The sequence below is a fragment of the Saccopteryx bilineata genome, chromosome 9, assembly GCF_036850765.1.
Source record: "Saccopteryx bilineata isolate mSacBil1 chromosome 9, mSacBil1_pri_phased_curated, whole genome shotgun sequence".
Classification (NCBI taxonomy): Eukaryota; Metazoa; Chordata; class Mammalia; order Chiroptera; family Emballonuridae; genus Saccopteryx; species Saccopteryx bilineata.
The window spans coordinates 40693902-40706327 of record NC_089498.1 but is presented as its reverse complement, the minus strand read 5'-3'; the positions used below and the strand labels follow the sequence as shown (position 1 = coordinate 40706327).

At 43.0% G+C, this 12426-nt stretch overlaps 1 protein-coding gene across 4 annotated transcripts in view; it reads right to left on the bottom strand.

Moving 5' to 3' along the window:
- FBXO31 (F-box protein 31) overlaps positions 1-12426 on the bottom strand; it is a 47926-nt gene that overhangs the window by 8224 nt on the left and 27276 nt on the right. For all 4 annotated transcript variants that reach the window (XM_066243267.1, XM_066243268.1, XM_066243269.1 and 1 more), the window contains 3 exons: positions 8411-8487; positions 4624-4791; positions 3983-4057 (listed from right to left, as the gene is read on the bottom strand). In XM_066243267.1, the coding sequence (XP_066099364.1) occupies positions 3983-4057; positions 4624-4791; positions 8411-8487 (320 nt within the window). The remainder of the gene's footprint in view (positions 1-3982; positions 4058-4623; positions 4792-8410; positions 8488-12426) is intronic.

The window sequence follows — 12426 nt, the reverse complement described above, 5'->3', positions numbered from 1 at the left end:
AGTACATGAGCCCAGACTTCAGGTGATGCATCAGGGACATGGGGTCCCTTTGGGTGAAGCTGGGGCCACAGTCCCTGTCCAGAGCTCCCAGGGAACAGCCACATGAGCCTCACTTCATGCCTACCCATGAAAGAGGAGGCGGCTGGTATACGTGCCAAAAGGAAGCTTGTATAAACACTGAGTCTCCAAAGCAATAAAACTCATTATGAAAATGAAATCAAACAATGTGAAGGATATTTAGTGCCTAATTCCTTGATTCTTCACATTTAACTTAATCCACAGAACTGAGTTCCTTACTCAATATAGTATTTTTAATGATTATCTAGAATTAGCGCTATAACCAGAAGCGAAAGCAATTTACCCAAACAACAAGAGATCTACTGTCAATTGCTTTAATATGTTACTGCCCAAAATCAGGCAAAAAAGAAAATATTACTACAAAACAAGTATTAGAATTACAAAGTCAATATATAAAAAGTAACTAAATTTTTATATACTAACAGAACAAAATTGTAAAATAAAAAATTTAAATCAATAGCCTAAACAAGACCACAGGACTCGGGAATAAATATTAAAAATATGTCCAAGATCTCCTTCTGAAATCCCTGAGACAACTGAAATAAAGTAAAGAGGCCTAATAATAATCGGAGGTCTGTGTGCACTGGAAGACTCAGCATTAAGCCAGCAACTCTCTACAAACTGACCTACAGATTGGATGTCAGTCATAATCCCACCAGGCTAGCCTGTTTGTAGAAACTGACAAGCTGATTCTGAAATTCACATGGAAATGAAAAGAACCTAATCATTGAAAGCAATCTAGTGATAGAGCTAAGCTGAAGAGTAGTCTTGTGAAGGGACTTACTATAAAGCTACAGTAATCAAGATGGTGGTATAAGCATAAGGACTGACAAATATATCAAGCGGTACTCAAACACCTGAACATCCATATAAAGAAAAAGAACCACAAACCCTACCTCACACCATACACAAAATGTAATTCAAGATGGGTCACAGACCTAAATATGTGATGCTACCAAACTGCAGAGAAAGAGATTCTCTGTCACCTGAGGATAGGCAGTTTTTTAGGATACAGAAAACAATAACCATAAAAGAAGTTTTTGACAAATTATACTTCACCAGTCAAAACTTTCCATTTAAATGGCTCAACTCATAGAAGGCCCTTAAAAATGAAATACATAAATAACAGATAAAAATGGAAAATGTAATGAACAAGGATTTTAATGTTGCCATGGTGAATAATCAGACCTGAGCTAAATGCCATGAAGATGGATTGTGAATAGTCATATTATTTACTTTGCATGAAAAGGTCAAAGTCATCAGGAATACCACCTAGACCTAATTACTCAGAACAAAAAACTTTGAAATACATGTTTACTATAAAATAATCTTACAAGGTATATATGCATTAGGAAAAACACAGGGGCCTAGAACATGCAAGACAAGAATCACTAATATTTATCCAGAGCTGCCTCACCATGTGCTACTATATAATCATTGTCTTGATCTGCACAATGGCCTATGAGATGAGTGCTAACACTTTTCTTGTTCTACAGAAGTTTGGGACTTATAAAAGTAGAGAAACATTTCCAAAGTCATCCAGCTAGTAAGTAACAGAATCAGAGTTAAGCCAAAGTCCACGTGCTAACTGGTCTTACCTCCACCAAGGTCAACACTAGGGCCCACAGAAGCACGGGGAGCAGGGCTCACCTGCCCTGGTGGGCTGTACACAAGGACCATCAATCTGATAACACATAACAGGAATTTGGAACATGTTCAGTGCCTTTACCCAGCAATTCCATTTCTGCATGACCCAAAGTCCAGATAAGGATTTTGCACGGAGCTCAGAGAGTAGGGTGACAGTAATAACACTGGAATCCTCCTGGATGGCTCCAGCCAGGCCTGGTGCTAAGTCATTCATGTGTGCTATCCTCTTCAACCCTCCAAAATCACATGGGATCCACAGATAATTATATGGCCTCATTTTACAGATAAGGACTGAGGCTCCCAGAGGCTAAGTCACTCAAGCATGTGGTCAACAGGGTAGCAGGAGAAACGTGAGTATTTGAGCACAAACCCCATGTCCACCTGAAGGAGAACGTTTACATCTGATCACATCAGAGCAAGATGATGGACTGCTAAGCTGAACCAAAAATAAATCTTGAGAAAGGTTCTAATAAGCTGGAAAATGTCTCTGGAGTAACAATTAAGCTTAAAAAACCAGATCCAACTGAGAGATTATAATCACTATCAGAAATGCCAAAAAACATAAAGAAAGCCTGGAGAATGGGCCTGGAGATAGCTCCTAGGTGGGGCTATATGAGTACTTTTGCCCTCCAGATTCTGCTGACTTCATATTTGAAGATGATAAGGCATCATTTTAGTAAATGGGAGATTACTTCCCCATCTCTGCTCCTCCCTGCAGCCCCCCAGGTTTCCAGAAGCCTCTGGCTGGGGGGCCTGGACAGGCAGGGGCAGGGCAGTAAGGTGGCAGCTGGATCTTGGCCATCATCCATTAAGACAGGCTAGGATGTGTCTGCACTGGGGAGGGAGAGTCTGGGGTCAGTAGCCCAAGGGCTACATTACTGTTCACGGAATACAGATGGCATAGCTGCAATGTGAGGACCACACGGGAAGGTCACACAGGACGCACCCAGGAGGCTCAGGCCAAGGACCCTGCAGCCTAAGGTCATGCCACAGGACAGCCTGAAATTGGCCTTCAAAGGTGCACAAAGCTGGCAGAAATCCCGGAACTAGAGTTTGCAGGCAAGCAAGTAAGAAAGTTGACAAGCCCTGTGGATGCAGTTTATGACCCCACAGGGCTGGTTTCTGGTACTGATGAAGGGTGGAGCCCACATGGAGGGCTGGGGAAGACAACTCACTGGTTCCTTCATGGAAGGATGCTAAGGGGATCATGAGTTAGTATGGGCCATCAGAGACTCAAAAACTGACTGAGAAATGCATACCCAACAAATACACAGAAGCTGTAATGAATGTTCTCCGTTATAAATGTTCAAGTTTTTCTTCCTCTTATCTCTCTCTAAAATGAATAAAATACCTTTAAAAACAAATGTTCAAGTTTTTCTTAAGAAAAGGCAATATTTTGAAATGGCAATATGACTTAAGAGCTTTCGTAAACTACAACTGAATGACAAGATAAAACTACTCTTGTAGCCTGACCAGGCAGTGGCATAGTAGATGGAGCATTAGGCTGGGATGCAAAGGACCCAGGTTCAAAACCCTGAGGTCGCCACCTTGAGCGTGGGCTCATCTGGTTTGAGCAAGGCTCACCAGCTTGAGCCCAAGGTCGCTGGCTTGAGCAAGGGGTCACTCAGTCTGCTGTAGATTCCGGTCAAGGCACATATGAGAAAGCAATCAATGAACAACTAAGGTGCCGCAACGAAGAATTGATGCTGCTTCTCTTCTCTCTCCTTTCCTGTCTGTCCCTATCTGTCTTTCTCTGTCTCTGTCACAAAAAAAATTTTTTTTAATTTAAAAAACAAAACAAAAAAACACACTACTCTTGCAAACAAAAGGAAGCACCAAGAGACTCCCATGCATTGCTGACATGCAGGTTTATTCACATGCTGCCTGGTCTGAAATTTCAATCACCAGGTCCCCCTGCAGGGAGAAAGCAGGGCTCTAAGAACAGCCCTCTGTTCTCCCTGCAACTCACCTCTAAGAAGAAACCTGCACAGTACACTGACCCTCTCAACGAAGGGGTAAAGAAGAACTACCTAGTGAAAACTATTTCCTTTTGGTCATTCATTCTGAGGGCTGATGGAGAAACAAAAACCTATGCTGTGTACACAATATGGCGGTTTGTGACAAAAAGCAGATACATTTCCTGCACCAACAATGTAAGGATGAAGCATGGGAGAGGGCCCGCTTGGTGGCAACGTGACTATGTCAAACCATTCAATCTCATGTCTGCTCCTCTTGCACAGAACGGGTACGGACTCACCTCTTGCCTCCCACCAGACATCCTGTGGTGGTCTGTCTGATTGCACTTGGTGGAAAACTCATCCTTCTTCACAATCTTGAGCGTTCATGACAAAGGAGAGAGGGGAACAAATTAGTCATGGCATCTCCACCAGACAATGAGCCCCTCCTCACTGATACACCCCCCCTCGACGACAGAAGTCCACTATGCCTACAAATCATGACCAGTTCAGAGAAGGGAGCTCAGAACCACCTTGAGCACACACTTTCTTCTCAGAGGAGCGGTGCATCTAAGAGACAAGAGTTTGTGCTTTTCCAGAAAATTCTAAGAGCACAACAAAGGGGCTATCATTTCATAGTTAGAGGTTTTGAAAAAATAAGAGTGCTATTGTAGTTAGAAAGAACAAATAGCTTTAACTGGATGCAGAATCAGTTGAAGGGTTCCAACTAGTGAGTCTATGGGAGTTACATCACAGCACCAGAACATAAATAATACAGAGGAGTAGAATAGAGCCCTGTTTCCCCTGATCTATATAAACACTGGCTTGTAGCTAGAAACACCATTGCAAATTCAGCCGGCACCAGGACTGGGAAGAACAGAGGCGGCCTTGCCTCTCACCTACACATGGCTGTTATCTAAGGGAGCCCTGAGTACATGCTTACCTGGATGTGGCCATTGTGGGGCCCTCTGTGGCCATACATACACTCCACCGTGGCTGACTTCCTCTCCATCAGGTGAATTCTAAACAAGGGCTTGAATCGCATTGGGTCATCCACATGAGGGTCATGGGGCGGCAGGTACATCCAACCAATAATGAACAAGCCATCCACCTATGGTGAGGAGAAAGGGCACACGCCATACAAGAGTTACAATGAGGCACTGAAGCAAAATTTCCTCATGCCACAGCTGTCCAGGATGACCACCCACATCGCTACAATACAGTCCCACAAAGAAGGTCAGGGCCAACAGGCATTGAGATGCCCCTGATCTACTGCATTGGGACAAGCATAGCCCCACCCACCAAGTGCTTGTTAATTAAAAAGTAGTGATCTAATGTAAAACAATAAGACTACAGTTCATAGCACTCTATTGCATCACTGAAATTTGCTCTGAGTAGAACTTAAACATCAGATGATACATGTGTTATTAACCAGAAGGTGGGAATCTTTTCACCACGTATACATATAGTAAAATTACCATGATTTGCACTTTATATATCATTACAATTTTGTCAATTATACCTCAATAAAACAGGGAAAAAGATAGTATTTTTACATAGAAAAAAAAGCAATTAGACCTGAATCCAAGAAAGCCTTTTAGAGAAAATTTTCAGATCTAAAATGTGGGTGGGGGAACTCAATGACCCGAAAAGGAGCAAGTAGAGTAGCTGGAATGGTGGTAGGTAGCACAGTGGATAGAGCATCAACCTGGGATGCTGAGGTCCCAGGTTTAAAACCCTAAGGTCACCGGCTTGAGCGCAGGCTCACCAGCTGGAGCAAATGGTCGCTGGCTTGAGTGTGGGATCACCAACATGACCCCATGGTCACTGACTAAAAGCGCAAGGTTGCTGACTTGAGCGCAAGTCAATGGCTTGAGCAAGGGGTTGCTGAATTGGTTGGAGCCCCCTGGTCAAGGCACACATGAGAAAGCAATCAATGAACAACTAAGGTGCCACAACTATGACTAATGCTTCTCATCTCTCTCCCGGTCCCTATCTCTATCAGTAAAGAAAAAAAAGCAAACATAGTAATCCAGAAAGTGATAGCTAATAGGGCAAGTTCCTGAGAAAAAAATGGGGCACTGCTTTCAACAGGAGAGAATCATGACACAAAATAAACAAACACAATATGAGGGCCTGGTTTAAGTCTTGATTTGAACAAACCAGTCTCAAAAAGCAGTTTTAAGACAATTAGATGCCCTGGCCAGTTGGCTCAGTGGTAGAGCATCGGCCTGGTGTGCAGGAGTCCCGGGTTCGATTCCCGGCCAGGGCACACAGGAGAAGTGCCCATCTGCTTCTCCACCCCTCCCCCTCTCCTTCCTCTCTCTCTCTTCCCCTCCCGCAGCCAAGGCTCCATTGGAGCAAAGTTTGCCCGGGCGCTGAGGATGGCTCTGTGGCCTCTGCCTCAGGTGCTAGAATGGCTCTGATTGCAGCAGAGTGACGCCCCAAGATGGGCAGAGCATCACCCCCTGGTGGGCATGCCAGTTGGATCCTGGTCGGGCACATGCGGGAGTCTGTCTGACTGCCTCCCGGTTTCCAACTTCGGAAAAATACAAAAAAAAAAAAAAAAGACAATTAGGCATCCTACATATGGAGTCTCAGAAAGTATTAAGTAATAACTGCTACTTTTGTAAAGTGTGATAAGATCGTGGTATATATGTAGAAAAATACCCACATATTTAGAAACCCACACTGAAGTATGAACAGATGAAGCAATACAGACCTGGGATTGGCTTGAAAATGCCTGAATAAAGGCCCTGGCCAGCTGGCTCAATGGTATAGTATCGTCCCCAGATGTGGATGTCCCAAGTTCAATTCCCGGTCAGGGCACACAGGAGAAGTGACCATATGCCTCTCCACCCCTCCCCCTCCCTTTTTTTCTCTCGCTCTCTCTCTCTCTCTCTTCCCCTCTCACAACCATGGCATGATTGCTTCACGCATATCAGTCCCCAGCGCTGAGAATGGCTCTGTGGAGCCTCTACCTCAGGCATTAAAAATAGCTTGGTGGCCCTGGCCGGTTGGCTCAGTGGTAGAGCGTTGGCCTGGCATGTAGAAGTCCCAGGTTCGATTCCCGGCCAGGGCACACAGGAGAAGCGCCCATCTACTACTCCACCCATCCCCCTCTCCTTCCTCTCTGTCTCTCTCTTCCCCTCCCGCAGCAGAGGCTCCATTGGAGCAAAGATGGCCCGGGCGCTGGGGATGGCTCCTTGGCCTCTGCCCCAGGTGCTGGAGTGGCTCTGGTCGTGGCAGAGCAACGCCCAGAGGGGCAGAGCATCGCCCCCCGGTGGGCGTGCTGGGTGGATCCCGGTCGGGCGCATGCGGGAGTCTGTCTGACTGTCTCTCCCCATTTCTAGCTTCAGAAAAATACAAAAAAAAAAAAAAAAAAAAAAAAAATAGCTTGGTTGCAAGCAGCCCCAGGTGGGCAGAGCATCGGCCCCAGCCGGATTGCCCAGTGAATCCTGGTCAGGGCACATGTGGAAGTCTGTCTCTCTATCTCCCCTCCTCTCACTTGGAAAAGAACAAAGAAAAAAAGAAAATACCAGAAAAGAAAACGCCAAAGGGCAGAGACACAGACCACAAACTCGGCACGTTGTTGATAACCACTGAATCCAGGTAGTGGGCACTGGTAGTTCACGCTACCATTCTGCTACTCTTGTGTTTGAAACAGTGAGTGACAGTGACAGATCCCAGATCAAAGGACAGCGAACTCCCCACACACTGGTGCTCAGCACCAAGGCACCCACATTCTCAGTGGAGAGACAGGGATGATCCCATTTGGGATGACACTGTACTCACTCCCGCCTTTCAAGGAGAGCCTGGATCCACTGCTTCTTGCTCTAGTGACAGAGGAAAGAATTTCATCACTTCAGTGGCTAACTGGTCTCAGACAAGAGCCAGTTGTCACTGTTCAGTTATGTGTGCCATTTTCCCCTAATTATCTCCTGCTTTTAGCAAGTTTTTTTTTTTTTACTCAATTACTCACTGCTAGTATGAAACAATTATCACCCTCCCTGACTAAAAGAAAAAAAACCTGCCACCCTGGGAGCTGTCTCACTTGTCCCTGAGAAAATGTTTTAAAAGCAAGGCTTTTCCCCATTGACGGTAAACATAGATAACGTGTTTCTTAATGAATGGTTCCACCAAATATAAAGCTATGAAGCAGCATTTATCCTTGTATAAAACCCCTCCTGGTGAGTAAAACACACAGAGTGACAGAGTAACCAGAGACACCAGGTGACCCATCTGGACCAGGCTCAGAAGAGCCACACCAAGGCTGTCCAAGGCCCCAGTGGCCACTGTGAGGCAGACCCAGTGCCATTCCACATGCAGCTGGTCTTCTGGACTGGACTCTGGCACACGCCAGCAGAGAGCAAGCAGGATGAGAACACCAGTGCCCGGGGGCACTGACTGTTTTACTAGCAACATCAGCTACAGCAACGCCTGGGCCCAGGCCCCTGCCCAGATCTAATAAGGTATACCTGCACACCCCCGGCCATAGAGCTTCTGTTCCAGAGTCACCGTTCAGGGCACATGTAGCCCTCACTGTAGGGGGAGACCACTGCTCTGCAGAGAACCAGCTAGGGATGCAAAAAGCAATCTGATTGTAATTACTCTAATGTCATATAGAAAGCAGCTGACTTGCCCTATGGTAGAAAAGACACTAAGTTTCATCCACGTGGGTCAGCAGTCCTGCTTTCCTAAGAATCCACACACGAGGCTCTTGGACTCACCACCACATTCAGCAGTCCTCCATAGGGCCCGATATCTGGCTGCCACAATCCCAAGATGTGTCTGTATCGGTGGAGCACTACAGAAGAGAGAAAGAGCAGGTCTTCATTTTAGAGCAGCCAGTCTTCATTTTATAGTCAATCAGAGGAAGGGGCCGGAGGAACAAGAAAGAATTATGAAGAAATTATAAGGGCTTATAACAGAGCTTTATAAACTAATATGAATTTAAGCAAATCCTTTCTATAAAAGTTTCTAAAGAATTCTAAGAAGAAAAATGTCCTTAAAAAGCAAAATGAAACAGACAACTGGGTCATTTTGAAAACCAGACTGACTTTATGTGAGCAGCCAATTGGACAGGGAACTGCTGCTTGCAAGACACGGACTGAGCACCCTTTGAAGTGACAAGCCTCCCATCAGTTTACACAACTGAGGATGCACCGGATTGTTTAAAAGGTGGGGGCAGAGTTCAAAATGTCATAGGACTGTATATTAAGAATTAAGTTGGGTCATCTCTTTTTTAAGAAACAACACTTCCCCACCTTATTTCAAAAGCAATGCATACATATTCATTGACAACTGGACAGAAGGAAACCCAGTGCCCACCTGAAATCCCATGACACAGAGATGACCAGCTGCAGTCAACACTTTGGAAAATGTCCTTCACTTCAATTTCCTTTGAACATGTACTTGTTGAGTGAATAAATAACTAAATGAACGAATGGGCAACCAACTTATGCAAGGCTCTGACTGTCAGGTGTAGGGTCTGTGGTCTTTGTGCAGGCAGTGCATGCTGGTTAATTCATGTGCTAACTGGACTGGGCCATGAGTTGCCCAGATATTTGGTCAAACATTATTCCGGATGTGTCTGTGATGGTGTTTCTGGATAAAGTTAACAATTACATCAGTGACTGAATAAAGCTGACTGCTCTCCCCAATGTGGTGGGCCTCATCCACTCAGGTGAAGGCCTGACTAGAGGAAGGCTGACTCTCCTACCAGTAGGGGGGGGGGACTCCTCCTGCCTGCCTGCAAGAGCTGAGACATGTTTTCCTAACTTCAAACTCTAAATGTGGGCTCTTCCTGAGAACAGAGGCTAACCCTCTGGTGAACACAAGGGAATTTTCTCCTAACTGCTATGAGCTGGATATCTGTTAAAAAGTGGCCTGTCCATCTCCTCACCATGTGGTGAGCAATACTCCACCAGACTTCTTGTATCTCCCAGAGCAATCTGAAGCACTGCCAGTATCCTAGGTCAGAACCTTAAAACCCAGAGCCCTGTGGTTAAAGTTGTTCTTAAGTTCAAAATGTGCCTCAACAGTTACCATCATTTTGCACAAAGGAGCATGTGTCAGATATGTGGTAAGGATAATATATCCCCATGATGCTTCCAATGTCTTACAGACACGAATTGTCAAGAATATCAGGCAACGGCATTATGTTCTGATACTGAGAAAAAAAAAACAAAAGCGATGCAGCAAAAACAGCTAATCTGATGCCACAAAGCTCCTAAAAGAATCTGCAGCCTCAGGTGACACTGACTTGCTTCTCTCCAGGACCAAGTCTTGCACTTCACTATTCATACTCTCTGGGCCAAGAGAACATGGCCCAGGGGGTTTTAAGAGACCAGAAGAACCCAACTTCTCAATAGCTCCAGGAATAGCATGAATGGATGAGGGAGAAACACTGCAGGGTCTCAAGTAATTGGTCACAAGCACATCATTACAGCAGACTTTCTGGAAAATATGGGTAATGGAAGAGAAAATATTCTGAGTTGCACTCCATTAGAACACACCAGGAGCACTTGAATACCAAATACCTGGGCACAGACAAGTTTGAAATTGGGATTGAAACAACTTTTCACCAGTTGGCTCAGTGGTACAGCATTGACCCAGTGTGTAGATGTCCCAGGTTCAACTCCTGGTCAGGGCACACAGGACAAGCGACTATCTGCTCCTCTACCCCTGCCCCTCCCCTTCTCTCTCTCTCCCTTCCTGTAGCCATGGCTCAATTGGCTCAAGTGCATCAGACCCAGGCACTGAAAATAGCTCTATGGAGCCTCCTCCTCAGGCGCCAAAAATAGCTTGGTCTCAGATGGGAAGAGCACCATCTTCAGACGGGGGTGATTGGTGGATACCAGTTGAGGTGCATGCAAGAGTTTGTCTCTCTCTCACCTCTACTCACTTGAAAAAGGGAAATTGAAAAAGAAACTTTTCCTTTTTCACAAATGTAAACTTTTCTCCTTCACAGTGGCTGGTTGGCTAAGTTGCAGAGCATCAGCCCAGCATATGGAAGTCCTGGGTTCAATTCCTGGTCAGGGCACACAGGAGAATCAACCATCTGTTTCTCCAGCACCCCCCATCTTTCACTCTTCCCCTCCCACAGTAATGGCTCAAATGTTTTGAGCAAAGTTGGCCCCAGAAGCTGAGGACAGCTACATGGCCTTGACCTGAGGTGCTAAAATAGCTCATGTGCTCAGCAACGGAGCAGCAGCCTAGCTGGGCAGAGCATCAGCTGCTAGGGATTTGTCAGATGGATCCCAGTCAGGGCACATTCAATAATCCGTCTCAGCCTACTTGCCTCTCACTTAGTAAAAAAATAACAAAATTAAAATAGAGTAAAAAAAACTTAAAAAAAAAAAAATATATATATAAAGAGCTGAGAAAAGAAAAAACAAAATAAAAAAAAATTAAAGAAAAACAAAAAATTAAAATTAAAAAGATAAAAGAAAATAAATGAAAAAAATAGACCTGTGGTGGTGCAGTGGATAAAGCGTCAACCTGGAAAAGCTGAGGCTGCCGGTTCAAAACCCTGGGCTTGCCTGGTCAAGGCACATATAAATGAAAAAAATAAAAGAAAAATTAAAAAAAGGAAAAGTAAAAAAATAAAATTTTAAAAGTAAAAAAATAAAATTGAAAGAAATAAAAGAGAAAAGAATAAAAGACAATAAAAAGAAAAAAGAAAAGAAACAAAATTGAAAAAACAAGAAAAACAAAAAAGCAAAAGAACTGACCTCTGGTGGTTCAGTGGATAAAACACTGACCTGGAACACTGAGGTTGCTGGTTCAAATCCCTGGGTTTGCCAAGTCAAGGCACATACAGGAAGCAACTACTACAAGTTGATGCTTCCTGTCTTCTCTCTCTCTCTCTCTCCCTCTTCCCACTCTAAAAATAAATAAGAAATAAAGAAAAAAAAACACAAAAGAAATGATAAAGGACTAAGAAAAATTAAAAAAAATGTAAAAAATGTAAAAGAAAAATCAGAAAAAAATTTTAAAAAGGAAAAAATATAAAAGAGAAAAAGGAAAAAATAAATAAAAAGAAAAAATGCAAAGAAAATAGAAGGCAAAACAAATAAAATGAAAAGAAAATAGAGAGAAAAAACAAGAAAAAAATGAAAAGAACTAAGAAAAAGAAAAGAAGAAAAAAAATAAATAAAAATAAGAGTAAAAACAGGAAAAAATAAATGAAAAATTAAAAGTAAAAAAAAATAAAATGAGAAAATAAAAATGTGAAAAGAAATAAAAAAGAAAAAACTGAAAAGACAAAAGTAAAAGAAATAAAGGGAAAAGGCTAAAGTGGAAAATAAAAATATAATAAAATAAAAATGGAAAAAAGAAACAGAAAAGAAAATATAAATAGAAAAAAATGAAAATGAAATAAATGAAAATGAGAAAAAAATGCAAAGAAAATAAAATAAAAAAGAAAAACAAAAAGAAAAAAGATAAAAAGAAAATAATGAAATAAAATAAACAGAAAATGAAAAAAAAGAAAAAAATAAAAATAGAGAAAAGAAAATTTTAACAGAAAAAATAAAAATGAATATAAAAAGATAGAAAAATAAAAAATAAAAGAAAATGATAAAAGGAAAATGAAAAGAGAAAATAGAAAAATGAAAACAAAAAGAAAAAAATAAAAGTAAAGAAATAAAGAAAAGGAAAAAGATGCCTGACCAGGCGGTGGCGCAGTGGATAGAACATCAAACTGGGGTACAGAGGACCCAGGTTCGAGACTCCGAGGTCG